General features: G+C 51.0%; 8 protein-coding genes across 8 annotated transcripts; 6 read left to right on the top strand and 2 right to left on the bottom strand.

Moving 5' to 3' along the window:
- Positions 1–791: 791 nt before the first annotated feature.
- Positions 792–1,889, top strand: SLX1 (Slx4p interacting protein; the record flags this gene model as incomplete). The annotated part of the gene is made up of 1 exon (XM_049398861.1): positions 792–1,889. One exon carries the CDS (start codon positions 792–794, stop codon positions 1,887–1,889), a length of 1,098 nt encoding a protein of 365 aa, XP_049255541.1.
- A 27-nt stretch (positions 1,890–1,916) lies between these two features.
- J4E88_005220 (uncharacterized protein) lies at positions 1,917–2,708 on the bottom strand (the record flags this gene model as incomplete). The annotated part of the gene is made up of 3 exons (XM_049398860.1): positions 1,917–2,334; positions 2,391–2,499; positions 2,585–2,708. 3 exons carry the CDS (start codon positions 2,706–2,708, stop codon positions 1,917–1,919), a joined length of 651 nt encoding a protein of 216 aa, XP_049255540.1.
- Positions 2,709–3,213: 505 nt separating this feature from the next.
- On the top strand, positions 3,214–6,483 carry J4E88_005219 (uncharacterized protein; the record flags this gene model as incomplete). The annotated part of the gene is made up of 2 exons (XM_049398859.1): positions 3,214–4,120; positions 4,985–6,483. The coding sequence occupies 2 exons, from the start codon at positions 3,214–3,216 to the stop codon at positions 6,481–6,483; spliced, it is 2,406 nt and encodes an 801-aa protein (XP_049255539.1).
- A 597-nt stretch (positions 6,484–7,080) lies between these two features.
- Positions 7,081–7,800, top strand: J4E88_005218 (uncharacterized protein; the record flags this gene model as incomplete). The annotated part of the gene is made up of 1 exon (XM_049398858.1): positions 7,081–7,800. One exon carries the CDS (start codon positions 7,081–7,083, stop codon positions 7,798–7,800), a length of 720 nt encoding a protein of 239 aa, XP_049255538.1.
- A 608-nt stretch (positions 7,801–8,408) lies between these two features.
- J4E88_005217 (uncharacterized protein) lies at positions 8,409–9,129 on the top strand (the record flags this gene model as incomplete). The annotated part of the gene is made up of 2 exons (XM_049398857.1): positions 8,409–8,602; positions 8,655–9,129. 2 exons carry the CDS (start codon positions 8,409–8,411, stop codon positions 9,127–9,129), a joined length of 669 nt encoding a protein of 222 aa, XP_049255537.1.
- A 476-nt stretch (positions 9,130–9,605) lies between these two features.
- J4E88_005216 (uncharacterized protein) lies at positions 9,606–10,532 on the top strand (the record flags this gene model as incomplete). Its single annotated transcript, XM_049398856.1, has 1 exon — positions 9,606–10,532. The coding sequence occupies one exon, from the start codon at positions 9,606–9,608 to the stop codon at positions 10,530–10,532; it is 927 nt and encodes a 308-aa protein (XP_049255536.1).
- A 107-nt stretch (positions 10,533–10,639) lies between these two features.
- Positions 10,640–12,332, bottom strand: J4E88_005215 (uncharacterized protein; the record flags this gene model as incomplete). Its single annotated transcript, XM_049398855.1, has 2 exons — positions 10,640–10,826; positions 10,876–12,332. The coding sequence occupies 2 exons, from the start codon at positions 12,330–12,332 to the stop codon at positions 10,640–10,642; spliced, it is 1,644 nt and encodes a 547-aa protein (XP_049255535.1).
- Positions 12,333–16,273: 3,941 nt separating this feature from the next.
- Positions 16,274–16,777, top strand: J4E88_005214 (uncharacterized protein; the record flags this gene model as incomplete). Its single annotated transcript, XM_049398854.1, has 2 exons — positions 16,274–16,457; positions 16,515–16,777. The coding sequence occupies 2 exons, from the start codon at positions 16,274–16,276 to the stop codon at positions 16,775–16,777; spliced, it is 447 nt and encodes a 148-aa protein (XP_049255534.1).
- Between the last annotated feature and the right edge of the window lie 216 nt (positions 16,778–16,993).

Raw genomic sequence — 16,993 nt, 5'->3', positions numbered from 1 at the left:
TGGCAGCACGTGCACAGCGAGGTTGGCGAGGCGAGGTGGAGGAGATATGGAGAGGATGGATGGGTCCGCTGAAGGGTGCGAGATTCCCGCTAACGGCGGATGCATATCACGCCCGCCCAACCTGGTACCGAACCCAGAACATCGAAGCTTGGTGCAGCAGGGCACGGCTAATATTATGCACGACGCTTCGACTCTGTGCGTCACATCGATGGAGACATATAGAGCATTTCAAGTCAATACATTCGTCGCATTGATGCGGCATCGAGATGCCACCTTGGACTGCGGTCGTGTGGTGAAGTCTGAGAGCTACGTCGTGCCGATCTGGCGACTGCACGCAAGGCTGCCGACCTCACCTCCTCGGCCTTTCTTTTGCGCCGCATTCTACCATGATGACGACCAGCGAACTACATTGGCTCCCAGAACAAGCACATATTGATCTGACTCAGATGCTCTCCATTGCGACTTACTTCTTCTTACTTTCCACTGTGAACACATGCATGGCCATCTTCGCCACTTGTTTGCATCACCATACCGGATCTCGAAACAACAAGCGTAACAGTAGCAGCATTGCGCATTCCTATCATATACTGTCGCGGTCTTTCTATCTCTGAGTTAAATTCACCTCGACGCCTGAACTGCTGCAGGTGAGGTCGGTAGCAAGGTTGTCTCTTCGGGAAGCACCCCAGCCCACCAATCACGACACACTCCATCTGCACCATCCCGTCAGCCCTAACTGGCGGCTGCACGCTTTGGGATGCGATCAACAATAACATCACGACTTCATCTTTGTCATGAACTCAATCATGGCCGACTCTGTCAAAATCGAAAGCCGGCCCATCCCAGCCTTCTACTGCTGCTACCTGCTCCGCTCCAAAAACCGAAAAGCCTTCTACATCGGCAGCACCCCCAATCCGGCGCGTCGTCTAGGCCAGCACAATGGCTCAAGCAAGGGCGGCGCGAAGCGTACATCGATGCAGGGGAAGCGGCCGTGGGAGATGACGTGCATCGTTACTGGCTTCCCCTCCAGAGCCGCCGCGTTGCAGTTCGAATGGGCGTGGCAAAACACGCACGCCACCCGACACATAGAGCGAGAGGTGCGCGACGCGAGGCTGGAGGAGCTTCAAAAAGGCAGAAAGAACCCATCACCAGTCAAAAGACCGCGACCACCAATGTCACTGGAAGCGCGGCTGAAGAACCTGCATCATCTGTTAGGTGTCGGGAGTTTCAGCCGATGGCCGCTGAACATCCGTTTCTTCGCCCAGGACGTGTTCGCGCAATGGGAGAAACATATCTCTAAAATGAAGACGAAGTTACGAAAGGACGTTACCATCAGAGTGACGCCGGCTGAGTTGCCCAAACTTGCACCGGATGTGCAGAGCGAGATGCGCACGCACTTCATTCCAGAAATAATACGAGCGATCCCCGTAGCGTACGAGGATTGCAAGGCACATGTCGAGAAGTCAAAGATCATTCTGGGAGATGGCCAACAACGAACCTGTGTTGTTTGCAAATTAGACACGAGTGCTGAGGACTCGCTTGCGCTGGTCTGCCCGGTAGAAACGTGCCGCGCAGTATCGCATATGGCTTGTATGTCGCAGAGGTTTCTTGCAGAGGAAAGCAATGCAGATGCGCTCATTCCAATCCAAGGGACATGTCCGAGCTGCCATACTTCGCTAAGATGGTCAGACCTGATGACAGAGCTCAGTCTACGCATGTATGGCGAAGAAGAGCTGAAAGTAATGTTCAAAACAAAGCGGAAGAAGAAGTCGGATGGAACAGTCGAAGAGGATGCGGAAGAGTTTCCAGACATTGACGAACTCGAGGTTGACCTGGACGAAGATCTCGATGAGACATGGGGGGAGAACGTGAACGATGACGAGGACAAGTGATCGTGTTTCAATCCTGGACGGCAACATCTACCACCCTTCCACCGTTCCCAGTGGCAGCTGGCCCTTTGCAACCCGCTCAATACACCTATCAACCTCCTGTCTAATCTTCGCCGCCACATCCGTCATACTCTCGCCCGCATCGATGCGCACAAAGTCCTCGCCCTCCTTCTTCTGCATCATCGTCTCGAACAGCTCGCGCACACGATCCTGCATATCCTTCCTCTCATACTTCTCAGTACCATAGCCACCTCGTTTCGCAGCGTCGTCAGCAGAGATGTCAAGGAAGAGACACAAGTCAGGACGTGGAAGCCCGACTTCAGGTTTGCGGCACCATTCGAGGCTCATGCTGGGGTTCTGCTTGGCAGCGGAGTATACGCAGCCGCTGTAGTAGTAGCGGTCTACGACGATGGTCGTTCCGGCTTCGAGGTCGGCTTGGATGGATGGTCTGGGTCATACATTAAGACATTGAGGTTGATATGTAGATGGGTGTGTTTGGCTTACACTGCTTCCCACCGGTTCGCAGAGAACAAGAGATGTATGACATGGTCGTCTTGGTCGCTCTGGCCACTCAGGTAGCTGTTGATCATCTGGCCGATCGGTGTCGTCCTATCTAGATACTACATCAGCGTTCGGCTCTATCCCATCAAACGTGCATTCGCGCGCCAGCGAATGGCTCCCCGTCTGTGTGCACGTACCAGGAAACCGCATATGCCGCACCTTGATCCCGTCATTTTGCAGGTCATCAACGAGCATTTGACATTGCGTTGACTTGCCTGCTCGATCTAGGCCTTCGAAAACTATGAGCTTGCCTCGCGCCATGTTGTGGGGTTTGTGATACAAGAGGTCGTTGCTACCCTGCAGCGATTGAAGCGCGACCGAAGCAAGGCGTTGGTGGGGCCATCGCCACTCCGGCGCTAGCGACGAACTCATATTCACGGGCGGCGTCCATACGAGCGACCTTCAATGTTCTTCCAATATGCGAAAACAGGATACGCTCCTCTTCCCATTCGTCCACGTTACATGTGCGCATCTCCTGTAAGCGATACAGGTGAGAATCCAGCAATGTGATCGAATCGAAGCAGCCAACGACCGGTGAACCGAAGATATCTCTGCAGCATGATACTTGAAGTATGCAGACTACGCAAAACCAATAACATGGCTGATTCAAGGTCGTGCGAAGTCTGACATGCATACAACGGTCCCTACTGGCCGACGAGGTTGCCTACCGCGGAGAGGAGACAAGGCTGAAGCGGGGTTTGTCTGCATTCAAATATTGCGAGAGAATTGACAGAAACTCACCTCTTTGCGACCATTAACAAATACAATGAGTAGGACCAACGTCATGGAGCCTCCTATCGTCGATCTCGCGCGACTGAACGTCAACGACGCGAGAGAAAACAATGCTATAACCGATATCGTGCAAACAAGCACGATGAATGCTGAGCCAGCGGACTGGAAAATCATGGCGTGGCAAGCATGCCAGCAAGGACGTTCTGTTGATGTCAAGTCGATCCTGAGGAACTTGGAGCCTCAAGATGTCTCGCACTTCGTCAATGCCAGGGGCGAGGACGACAACACCGCCTTGATAATTGTTGCGGCTGTGGCTCATAAAGATGTGGCATGCGCGACAATCATTCCTGTCCTGCTGGAAGCGGGTGCCGATATCAACGCCAAGAACAAAAAAGGTCGGACTGCCTTGATGGAAGCAGCACTATGGGGAGGACTAGCAGCAGTCAAAGCTCTGCTGAAATGGAAGCGAGGCGTTCCCGTCAACGCAAGCTTGGAAGACAACTTCGGACTTAGTGCCATTGAACTGGCTGGGACGGACAGTAAACTCGCAACCGAGAGAAAAAACCGATGTGCTCATGGCAAAAATGTGCAAACACTTCTGGATGGGAAACTACGGATCCGCATCGTAAAGTTGTTGAAACCCGTTGACAACGGAAAGAATGTGCCCAGATCTACTCGACATGTGGACATGCAGAAGCGTATTGAAGATGGCAAAGACAGACTTGATGCAGACATCTTGAAGGAAACCCAGGCAAAGCTGAAGGCTGCGGAAGACTTGGCTAAACGCCACCTGGCTGATCTGGAAAAGACAAGAAGGGAGCTAAGAAAGAAGGAAGGGGAGCTCGTAAGAGAGCACTCGAAGTTAATGAACGCCCAGACCGACATGAACGATGTCTACGCAAAGTTTCGACCACCGAGCCGAAGCAACGTCGACAGAGCTGGTCAAAAGCCCCAATTTAGGAAAAGAAGGATGTCTATCAACCCCTCTTGGTTCAGATTCGATTTCACGATGACTTTCGATGTCGAGCCTGTGTGGAAGGACGCAACGATGGCGTACATGAAGATAAACGAAAAACATTTCTTCGCCAAAAACGGGAAAGCTCATGACACCCAAGATGGCTACATCTCAGGAGAGGATTACTCGGCAAAAGCTTTTCAGTTACTCAAACTTTTGCGGTCTCGTCACAAGTCAACATATTCCCAGCACGTTGAGCCACAGCTCATGGCTCTATACGTGGAAGATTTTCGAAACAGCAATAGCATGACATTGGTCCAATTTACAGAGCATCAGCCTACAGAAACGCTTTACGGGCACGGTAATCGGCTGGTAGTGGAGATATTTGTCAGTGCACGGCCTTGTCCAAAATGCGTGGAGCATACGGAGACGATAAACGTAGTTGCAAGGATGCATGGTTTCGAATTTGCGCTTATGCATACTGCATGTTAGCAATGGAACTGGGAGTTCACAGTTGTTTTTAGTATATAGACATGGTATAATTCGAACCGCCTTGATGCTGGGAAAGTGGTCACTACGTGTTCGTATCGTGTTGCCAGGCTTCACGCCTCCGCCGGTAGCGCTTTATACGGAACTTCAATCCTGCCTGTTCATTGCCGCCGCGCAAAAAAATCACTGCCTTGAAACCGCATTCGGTTCTTTGCGATGCTGAGGAGATCGTGCAGGCGTATTCTTGAAAGAACTACAGGTTGCGAGCACTATCACGCTTGTTATCGAAGAGTAACAGCAAACAAGCCATGCAGCGGTTTATATGCCCACACTTTGTCTGATATTATGAGAATGATCACAGAAGCTCTCGCCATCATGTCTACACAGGCAGTCATACCCTGCGATGCCGCGCTAGAGGAGCTTAAGAGACCATGGTCCGCGACTACGTTAACAGAAACTCAACAACAGCGTCGATCAGACGTAGCCAGTGCGAAGATATTGTGGTCCCAAGTTTTGGTGGAGTTTCGGCAGAAGCAAGGAATGACCGTCAAGAATTACAATCTCAGAAGAAAGAGGCAGCCGTTCTTCCAGTTCTTAGATCTACCCGGTGAGCTTCGCAACATGATATACGACATCTGCCTGGACAACGAGAAGACGACAAGAAACCCTGATATGACGAAGAGGACGCGGGTTTATCGAGGATCAATGGGAAGCAAGAGCTTCTTAGACCACAACATACGGCAAAAGCGCGTAAAAGACATCCGCGCGCGAAAGCCGACCAGAGAACATAGGAAGCAAGATGCCGCTCGAAAAGTTGCGCTCGAAAAGATTGTAGAGAGAAAACTTAAGCTCGCAATTCGTTCGAGGGACGGACTCACAGTTGGCGCCCATGAAGCTTTCTACCTGTACAAACTGGAGCACAACATGTATACCTTGCCATCAAAGAGGGTGACAGATGACCAAAACAACCACGACCAAGGCATATTCAGGTCGGGCAACAGGACAACGAAGAAAGGTGTCCTGGAGATCGATGTCAGAGGCAACCTAGTCGACGACCTTCCGATGCTTTCCTATGTCGATCGTGCGATCTTCTCCGAAACCCTGTTCCTCTACTACTCCACGGTGAGAGAAGGGTTGTGGATCAAATGGACAGTCCGGAACCTGGACTTCTTCCCGTTCCTGCGATTCTATCAGGCATTCACCAAGGGTGAAAACGCGGTTGAAATTCCACCTTCAAGACTACACATTGAATTCGACAAGGAGAAGGAGGAGACTGATGACGGCCTACATGCGAAGAAGTTTGTCCATGTAAAGAGACTGGTTGAACTGCACTGGCTGGACGGCTTTTCGCTCTGGGGCTGCTTAACCGGGTTATCTGATCGTCAAGATTGCAAGGGACCGTTCGGAGACTACATGTACTCTGTCCGTCAGGTTGTGGCGTTGTACCGTATCGACCACGAAGCTTGGAAGTCGCTCTCTGTTGAATACCTTCGCCGTTGTGAGGAAATGGGTGATGACGACGCTTTGGAGAGTAACTTCGCAACACTCTCCGACGCCGAGCTTGTTGAAGCAGTCATCGATATGCTATGCAGAGCGATTGAGTACAACCTCGGGTACACAGGCAGCTATGGACGCATTGGTCGCGATCAGACTGAGTGGGATCAAGACATCTTCGAAACTTTCAGGTATAAGGGATCGCATGTCAAGACGGCTTATGAGAAGGAGCATGCGATTGTTCGTGTTGTCAGCCTGTATCGGAAGAAGGTCGACAGGACACTGCGGGATCGGCTGGGGGAGGTGTACGAGGATTGGGAGAGTGTTCCAGATGACGCGCTCATTCCTGAAGGGGTGGTGTTGTGATAGTACAGATAGATCGTAATATCTCTGCTTATGGCACATTGTGCGCGCCTTCTTGTTTGAGATCGTCGCGCAAAAGCCGATGCCTGTTCAACTTCATCGAGCAAACGGGACACGGAATGTCGGGGTTAACAAAGACCGGTTCCTCATATGTCTAGAACTGTAGTGCTGACATCGCGATACATCCGAAAAGTCCCCTTTGGTGTGTGATGAATCTCTCCGAGTTTGTGCCTGGCGAATCAGCGTTGGTGCTCCGGAGATCGGCCGAGCAACACGTGACTGAGATTTTGTCAGCACACCGTCGACCTACAACTTTGGTGGATCCAGGGCGTAAATCTCGACAACCCAAATTGCGGATGCCTGAATTCCGATCCGACATAAATCGCGACGTTTGCGAAGCGCAATGGAGTTCACAATCCACAGCCTCCACTATCTGAGCTGCAAGTCGCCGAATCAGAGTCAGCGGAGCTTGCTACTCTTACTACCTAGGTCCTCGCCGGATACGTCGATCACCGAGTGACCGAAGATATTCGGAATATAAGAGCAGTTGAAGACCTCCGATTCCTTCATACGAGCCTTCATTACACCTTCCAACACAAAATGTCATCACCGAAACTTATCGTTCACCACCTCCAAATCGGCCAAGGGGAGCGCATCCCATGGCTCCTCGAGGAGCTCAACATTCCTTACGAGTTGAAGCTGTACAAACGCTCGCCACTTCTGTCACCACCTGAGCTTCAGGCGGTCTACCCTATGGGTGCTTCACCCGTCCTTGAAGACCTTACCGATCCGTCCAACCCCGTTAAGATTGCCGAATCTGGCGCCATCACCGATTACATCATCCACAAGTATGGCAACGGACGGTTGGCCCTAAAGCCGCAAGACAAGAACTTCGCAGACTACCTCTACTGGCTTCATTTCGCGAATGGCTCGTTGCAGTCTGGACTGTTCAGAAGGGGCATGTCGCGCGGCATGGTTGGCGAAGACGACCCTCGTTACAAGGGCCAAGTCGCACGTTGTGATAAGATGCTGAGCCATATCGAAAACCGTCTTCAAAACAACAAATGGCTTGCAGGCGAGGAGTTCACCGCTGCCGAGACCATGACGGGGTGGTGCTTCACAACGATGCGCAAGTTTGAGCCAATGGACTTGACCGACTACCCGGGCATTTTGGCATGGCTGGGTCGCATTGGTGAGCGCGAAGCTTACAGACGCGCGATGGGTAAAGCCGATCCTGATCTCGACATTGAGCAAGGGATCAGCGCAAAGGGTCCTCCGATGATGGAGGCATTCGTGAAGGCTATGGCGATGAAGCCGTGAGTCCCTACTATGGTTGGGGAATGCGCGGCTGATCACCATAGGGGTCGCCAAAAGCTGTAAATAATGATGGAAAAAAAATGAATACTAGCTCCGCTCAAGAAAGGGAAACTCTCTTCTCATCGATTGTCTGGTTCAATGCATCTTCTGTTGATGATGGTGATGCTTGACATGTCGCTGCGTGCGTGTGCGACGAAGATAGCCCGGGATGGTCGGCCGCGTCCTTCCGGGTCCACTTTGACGCGAGTAGTCAGGTACAACAACACGCCATGCCTCCGACCTCATCATGGCCACCTGATCCATCACACCACTCTGCCGCTGCAGGTACGCGTCGCATCATCACTGGGATGATTTCGAAGGTACCAGAAATTGGTACCGTAGCATGAGCGTGACCTGAGAAGATCGTGGTCATGGCGAGCGGGGTTTCCTGCCAACCAGAGCGGTGGTACAATGAGATCACATAAAGCTTGCTGACCCCTCACGAGGGCATCTCCGCATCTGGGTACAGCTACATAGCTTGCTTCGAAGACACTTTCCAGCTAATCATACTGCTCAATTGCCCTCTACTTACTCTCAAATTACCGCCACAGCTTCAGCTACAGCTCCTCACGATGGCAGCAAAATACTCTCGCCGACCCAGCTACCTTGACGGCCCACTGTCTCCTTCCATCATCCCCGAGCTCGCGATTCTACCTCAGCCTCTCCCTGCCGACAAGGTTCCCTGCGGCCAGCTCGTCTCCAAGACGTCAAAGTACACATCCAAAGCCCTCGAAGACCGCGACTACGACGACATTGGCACACGATGGTATGTCAGAGTCTATGTACACGACTCATGTATTATATACTGACTTCCTCAGGTATAAAGACGTCATCTTCTTCAACGCCGAGAACGGAAACTTCGTCGAGAGCTTCGGCGGCACGCACCTACTCCAGAAGCCGCTTGACAAGGGCACAGAGGCTGGAACAATCGAGGCGGACGAGCAGAGTGTGAGACTACTCAAGGATGCCGATGCCGCACTCCAGAAAGTCTGGCAAGATGAGGAGGCCAGAAAGTGGATCATGGAACAAGACCAGGCCGGCTTCGTGGTCGCCCATCGCCAGGTCTCCAACGCAAGCTACAAACGCGCCAGGCTTGTCGACATTGGCAATAAAAATTGGGAAGTCGTGCGCGAGGTTGGCAATGAAGATGCTACTGGTAAGCGCAGGGACTCTGGTTTGCCTGTTGAGACGAACAGCAAATGGGACGTGGTAGGGGTCGTGGTTAAGAAGATCATCGTCGAGGGCGATCGTGTGAAGCTCGGTGATGAGCTCGGAGCTCAGTACTGGCAGTAGCAGTATAGCTGAACAATCTCATAGCATATGTATATTTCTTACAATTTTAGCAACTTGTCGAGGATGCATCTGTCTTCCGTGTGATTGTACATAAACGAAATATCATTTCGGTATATTCTGCGATATTTGCTCGCGGGTCTCTGATTGGCCACTATGAAGACATGTCTCCGTTAGGCCTTCCATAACGACACAGGGGTGCGGGTATATTGCTGACATATAGCATTGTTCTTGCTGTGAAAGCGACGTATGATAAGCGCATATTGTTCAGCACAGGAATCATGATACGACGTGCACATCTTGAATGAGCGTCAATCGTAGGAGAAAGTGAATCTACAATGGGTTGCGATGCGTTCATATTATGTACATGGGAAGTATATAAGCCTGTCCATCTACCTGTCTATGCATTCACAAGCAAATGGCATCATATACCATAACCAAGACTTATCTTGTACTTGGCTTCCAAAACTAACACTAACATGACGCCGTCATCGAGCGACCCAACTGTCCTTAACAACACATTTCACTTCGAATCCTCAACACATACCTTCAATATCAAATGGACGTCGCTGGGCGCTACAACATCACAACCACTCATCTTTATACATGGCACTCCTTGGTCTTCCCGCGTCTGGGCACCCTTCGCACTGGCTCTATCACACAAATATCGCGTCTACCTCTTCGATAACCCTGGGTTTGGAGATTCACCTATCGAACAACCTCTTCCTAATGCCTCCTTCAACCCAAAGAACGAAGTGGAGAGACTAGACAGCAATCTCGCTCGCCAAACCTCAGCCTTCACCGCCCTATTCAAACACTGGGAAAAGACCGAGTCATGGAAGACAGCTCCACAAGTCGTCGCTCACGACCACGGCGGACTAATGAGCCTGCGTGCCAACTTACTACACGACTGCCGCTACTCCAGTCTCTGCCTGATCGACGTCGTCGCCATCGGCCCCTTCGGCCAACCCCTCTTCAAAAGCATAGCAGAGAACCCTGCGACATTCGAAAACCTACCTGACATGGCTTTTGAAGGTATCCTTGAATCATATATTCGCAATGCTGCACACACTACATTGGACGCTGAGACGATGGGCATGCTCAAAGCGCCGTGGCTCGCGGAAGGTGGGAAGAAAGGTTTCGTCCGCCAGTTGTGTCAAGCTGCGCATCGGAGTACGGAGGAGGTTGAGGGGCGGTATGCAGAGGTGGGGCGAAGTTTTCCTGTGAAGATCATTTGGGGAAAGCAAGATAACTGGATTCCTGGGGAGGATGCGCATAGGCTGCGGGAGGCGCTAGGTGCCAAAGAAGTGGTGGAGATTGAGGCGGCAGGGCATCTGGTCATGTATGATCAGCCGAGTCAGTTGGGTGTTGAGTTGGGTATGTGGTTAGCCTCCTTGGGCGTGTAATTACTATTTACAACATGACGAATCCGAAATTCTCCAATTATATAGCAGCGTTTCAGTGTCATGTGTGAGGTAGTTCGTCGCATATTACTAAACACTCCTTGCGACTCCTATGAGGTAGCCTGAGGTGTCCATGCGCTCTTCCTACGACGCACTTCAATCTCTACTGGCAGAGGGACCTTGTATCTGATGACCCACATCTTCTTAGGCTTCTCTGCAAGTGGCTTAAAGTCGTAGTTTAGTAGCAAGTTGGCGAAGATAATCTTGAGTTCATGAGAGACGAAGAAGCGTCCAGGGCTGCATCATCGTTAGCAAAGATTCTGACATCAAAGTAGAGGGTACTTACCAAGCATGCCTTCCATGGCCGAAAGGGAGATGATTCACACCCGTAGTGACAAGGCCCGTCTGCTTCAGTCTCAGCGCATCAACGTTTTGTTTCTCCTCCGTGCTCATCGCCTCGTATTCTTCTCTCGGTCGCGAGTATCGGAACGCGTTGAACTCTTCTGGGTTCTCGGTCATGTCTGTATCGAGGGCCATCGCTCCCCATGGACATGAAAAAAGCGTTCCGTACTTCAGATGCACACCCTCCGGTGTTGTGACACCCTCCTTCGCTACAACCTTGCGGTGTACGAACGTAAGGCCGATAGGCGAGGCACGCTGTGATTCGCGAATAGCAGAATCGATGCGGTACATACGGCTGAGAGCATTTTTCGTCCAACTTCCCTCCTCTTGGAAAATGCGATGCGCTTCTTCGCGCAACTGTTCGACAACTTCTGGCTCACAGCCTAGTATGCAGACAATGGTTTCAAAGGCGGTAATCGACGTCGTGTGTATGCTGGCGAAGTTGAGGGGCAAGACGCGCTTAGCGATGCGGTCGGGTTGCATCTCCTCGGGTCGTCCCTCGGCCTGCGCAACTCGGTAGCTCCATGTGATGAAGTCATTCGGCTCCTTCCAACTCTTGTATTCAGGGTCTCCGGCATCTTTCTTCTCGAAATCCGAGATACGTTGCTTGATCATGGGTATTGTGAACTTCGAAGACAGCCAGTAGTGGTACTTAACAGGCAGACTTAAGACCGTTCCCACGATGGGGTGCAGCGCCTTTGGGACAAGAAACATGATAGCCTGATTGCGAATGACGTCTTTGGTGTAGCTCAGTACCGCTTCTAAGAATTTCTTCTCGTGACACAGTGACTCTCCAAGAAGCATGCGGTTGGTCAATACGGGAATCATCTCCATGAAAGACTCCAGGACGTCCAACTTTTTCCAATTTTCTGTATCTGTTCCGTAAATGTCGGCAATCGTTCGTGGCACTTCTTCTTCGAGACCCGGTATGATCGCAGTGAGATTTCGAAAAAGGCTCTTGTGAAGGACATGTTCATGGTAAGCATCTTTCAAGATGTAAGGGTTGATGAACGAATAGTCGCCCTGCAGGGAATCGTAATGCGCTTGATGCGCACTCAGTACAGAATCTGGTTGATCAAACATCCAGCGCATTTGACTTTGAGGCATGACAATCTCAGCCTGCATGCCAAGCGTCGCGGGTAACACAAAGATCTTGCCGTCGCGGCTGTATTTGTTGTACCCAGCCAACAACCATTCTTTGCTCTTCGTCAGTGCAGTAAAGTTGCGAAAGTCGGCGATCCAGCCTTTGCCGTAGCCCATCCATGGTATGTCCGATGGTGGTGATGGTGCTGTGAGGAAGTGGTAAGCACTTGCGACGATCAGGTAGGTGATTGCTGCAGTGGCGACATGTGAAAAGGTGAAAAGGCTGTGAGGTTCGGCCTCTTGGCTTGTGTCTGCCATAGTAGGTATGACCGAAGCAGAAGCAAGGGGCGATGAACGGCATCCCATGTCAACACAGGGGCCGTCATATACTATTTGTGATGATCGACCCGGGAAAGCGCCGTCGCTTGGAGGAGATGCCCCGCTTCCGTGCGCGCGGCCATTCGCGCACGCTATGTCGCACGACAAGACTTGCATGCCCACATCCGTCAACTTTATTACCGACCTGCCATACCTGGCTGCTTATCACAATGTGCACCTTGCTTACTGTGTCAGTTGCAGCTGGAGATATTGCCGGGTAATTAAGGTTCATTCGCTCCAGAGCTCTGACAATTACAGATCCGCGGCGCTACCGTCGGGTACGCTGCTCCCGAGCTCATGAGCGGAGCAGTCATAGACGGTCACGGCTTTCATCAATCAACGGTTTCGGCAAGACTGATCTTCACATGTCATTCAAGCCAGAAGCTCTGGACCACTATCTCGGCTACATGCCTCTGTTTGTTGCATGTATTTCAGTATAGTATGCTTCATGGGCCTTCGCTACCAACGTTTAAGTCAGGCGATTTCACTAGTGAGGTTTTCCTGTGGCGGTTATCTGGAAGCACGAGAGGCTTAACAGCTCGGTGATGTTAATGAGGTTCCCAGCAGACTGTGTCGTACCTTTCGTAGCAGGTGAGCTATCCTTCCAAGCTGACTCACTGCCGAGGGGTCGAGTATGACCCGCTATGTCCAGCTTCTCGGTGGGTCGATCAATTGCAAGCACAGAGCGACTGCTAACGCCAGGCTCGCTTGGGTCTTCCGCGTCCATAGTATTCTTGAGCACTTAGTCAATTATTGCTCGTAGCGTGATGCTGTAAGTATGCTCTGGAGGTCAAGTCGGAGAAGAGCAGAAGCTGATTCATACCGCGATGTTATGTTCCATACGCTCAAACTACTTTTGTCTACGCACAACGTCTGCCACAAACACAGCGCGTATTCGGAATCTGAGGGGCCGTAACGAAGCTAGCAGCATTAACAATACTGTGGTATTCCATGTTGTTTGCTTACGATGTTTCCATTAGGCTATAGACAAAAACGTACTCGCCTAGGCACTCGCTTCCCTTGTCTTATATGTGCTAGCCAGACGTAGCATACACTGTTGTGTCACACATCGAGTCCGTGCGTAGACTGCTGATCACACATAGAACTGCGGACAGAGCCAAGATTCTCTTGCGATACTGGATAAGACGTTCGAGGCCGTATCCTTTTCCAGAGAAGACCAATGTGTCCCGGAGAAGCTGGGGATCTCATAAGGTACCAACGCGCATAGTCTCCCGAATGTCCATGTATGACCCTCTTGGAGAGGATGGCACTTGTAACTAACTCGAGATCGTTTCTAGAGAGAAGTCTCATTGCATCGAAATTGCTCCCGGGAGCGTGAGGTGACTCGGTATCGTCGTCGAGGTAGAGGTTCATGTCTTTGGCCATCATATTCGACACACAAGTTTCCAATAGGAAATATCCTCGGAGACGTTCTTGAGTAGCAGGTAAGGTGATGTCCTTCCAGCTGTCCTCATCTTCGTAGAATGAGAACGTGAGACAAGCGATATACAAGCGAGGCAAGAGCGCGAAAGCGGCTGGAAACTTTGCAAACATGTCCGGAATGTCCAGGGTTGACGTAGGAATCGCGATCTCGACATGTGTGATCTGGTCGATTTGAGTGGGCATTTTGATGCGGAGCGGTGCATCATGAGTTTTGTCCCACGTACTCATTACGTCTTTGAGGAAGCGCTGCATGTTTCGGACGATCTCGGTTTCGGCTTCATCGTGGAGCGCTTTGCAAGAGAGAATAAGAGATTGGTAGTCTGCGATATGGCCGTTGAGTGGAGGCGACATCTCGGCGTACCTTCTGAGGCGTAGCTCGGCTGGTAAGCCTAGTAATGAAGCGGCTTTCACGTCCGTGTTGGCGTGAGGCACATTGCGACCGTGAAAAGGGGAATCCGTGATAGCCACTGAGGACACACTATGGGTTGACATTATGTGGTGGAAGAGTAAGATTATCTGCGCTCTTGCATCGATGTTCTCTTTCGGGAAACTGTTGTAGTGTTTATGGCTAGCTAGCTGTGTAGCAGCCTAGGGCAGGACCCAGGCACCACGCACTCCAGGGCTCCGCCGAATTTCACTGGTTTCGCATTGAACAACAGGCGGGAAACGACCTCGTCCCTAGGTAGCGAAGGCAAAAGAGGATTTACATTAGCAGAAGGCGAAATGGGTCAACAGTGGGGCAATACGTGCGATCAGCAATTACGTTCTGCTTCTGATGTATTGACTTGACTTTTTGGTATCTGCACTCCCGGTAATGTATGGGCTGTGGGATCTCGCGATCGCCGACACTACCGCATCTCAGTAGTCCTCGAGTATGAGGCCATTTGCTGTCGGTCGTAATGGGCAACAGATTTGAGATTGAATGAGAATGGAAATCCATTCGACATACCCGGAGTGATGCGGATGCCCCAGCTGTTGGCGGGCGCGTGTTCTCGATGGACTAGACCTCGGGAGTTGTGACGTCACACCCTGGCACGTGCCAGCAAGGCTATCCTCCGGCGCGCTTCCCCAACTGATGGTTCTTCACATCATCACTTCACAATCAAAACACCATCAGATGAAGTCTGCCGTGGTATGAAGCTCAATTGGTAGCCACCTAATCGCATGTCGACATCCGCGGGGACCGGGGTTGGGCAACAAGGGATTGCCTATTGTAGCCTAGCATGCATTCAGCACTGCGGCACAGTAATCGTATCCGACATGTCTCTCCAGTCATAAGACGGCCTTATCCACGATGTTTGCGGCTACTCTTTACGAGTTTTGATCTCTATCTTCTCCCATACTAAGCTTACGTTTGAGACCCGCACGCGCAGCTCAACACACCTGAAACATTCATAATATATATACCACTTCGCGATCACGATGCAAGCCAGCTCATCTACGAACGTACCATCGGGCACCGGGAGACTCGAGGCTTTTCACGCTTCACTATCGGCACTCATCCAAGCTAATCGGGCACGTCTCGCCAGCGCGGGTGGTATTCCTACTACTACGTCTGTTTCAGCTCAAACCGCCGAATTGTCTAGCAAAGGTAACGGCAAACGCAAAAGACGCGGTTCTCATAGCAAGACACCAAAGACGCGAAAGACGCGCACACTGAAAGACCTTGTGAGGGTATGCAAAGAGCTCGGAGACACGAGTGACAAATCGCAATTGCTTGATCGGTGGAAGACGGTGCGCAAGTGTGCTCACCATGTCAGATTGCGATACATTACACACGAGCTCGTGCTTGAGCTGGAACAACTCTGTACAGATCTCAAGACCCAAGGAGGAGCTTCCGGCAAAGTCCGGGATCTTGCCAGAGAGCGGTATTGGGAGGCCGATTCGCCTCTAACAAGCAAGGGTATGTTGGAAAGCTTTGCCCTACGAAGATATTGGATATGTGCTTATCGCTATGATCAGAAAACCCACTAGAAGAAGATGCGCCGGTGTCTCACTGGACCCCACTCCAACTCAAAAGCTGGGCTCTTTATTTGGAGTCTCAACTCCTGTTCGCCAGTTTCGGTGTAAGAATCAGCCTTGTTCAATACGAACATCTCTCAAACAAAGGCGAAGATAAAATGGCTGCGTCGTTTTGGATCGCTGTCATGAAAAGGCTCGATACCCCTGGACGTCATAAATCCCTGGGCTCTGCTGTGGATGTTATCGATACCTATTTTGGCGATGACTGGGACTTAGCATCAGAAGTCAGTGATTCAGACGATTTGGACTCTAATTTTGACGACGACGACTACGCATGGTTCGCAGGTTACAGACTCAGCCCAAACGTCGACATCCCCATAGCGCGTTTTACATCACGCGTTTGTCTCGAGTTGAAGCGAATGGCCCAGGTACCGCGCGGCAATGTCAGAGCATTTCCACTTGCTCTCATATTGCGCATGGACGTTTTGGGAAGAGCGCGACTGAACTTGTTCGAGCGCTCCGTGCCGGTCGATGAAATAGAGGCATTCCTCCAAATTCTACTGAGCCAGGAGCCCAGAGCCGAGCCGTATCCAGAACGCCCGCTGGACTGTGCCCATGCGTTTCTCTATCTAAACTATTTCATCACGGGTGAAACATTCGGTAAGATATCAACTTAAACACGTAATCACATCAACTAATTTGATATGTCCTTGTCAGGTATGAATGCCCTCCATTTCCAGGGACCTCTCATCAATGCCTTGTTACCACTCGTGTCGCGCGATTTGCGGCGAGAGTATCGACGGAATCTCAACCTGGCTTTTGGTCGACGACTACCAGCTGAACTGTACGAGGAGATACTAGATCGCATCGAAAATGCGCATGATCTTCCCAAGGACCAAGCAGACTGGAAAGAAAAGTTGAAACTGATGCAAATCCACTGGGATCCTTTGTCGATTAATGGTCAACCATTCGAGTTCTGAATAGTGACATTAATGCATGTTTCTATCGTTTCAGGTTTTGCTGAATACCAAGGCCCATAATTTGGGCAGATGGCGATAGAGATGGAAAGAAGCTTTACATTACTGTACACCTGTCTTCAGTATTCTTATTCACTCTCATACGAAAAATGCACAGGAAAAGGGAATCTGGAATAAAGACTAATGATGTGATATTGCTATGATACAAGATTGAACCAC

Source organism: Alternaria novae-zelandiae (genome assembly GCF_023758075.1).
Source record: "Alternaria novae-zelandiae strain BMP 2774 chromosome Unknown scaffold_9, whole genome shotgun sequence".
Lineage (NCBI taxonomy): Eukaryota > Fungi > Ascomycota > Dothideomycetes > Pleosporales > Pleosporaceae > Alternaria > Alternaria novae-zelandiae.
This window is presented reverse-complemented; position numbering and strand designations above follow the sequence as displayed.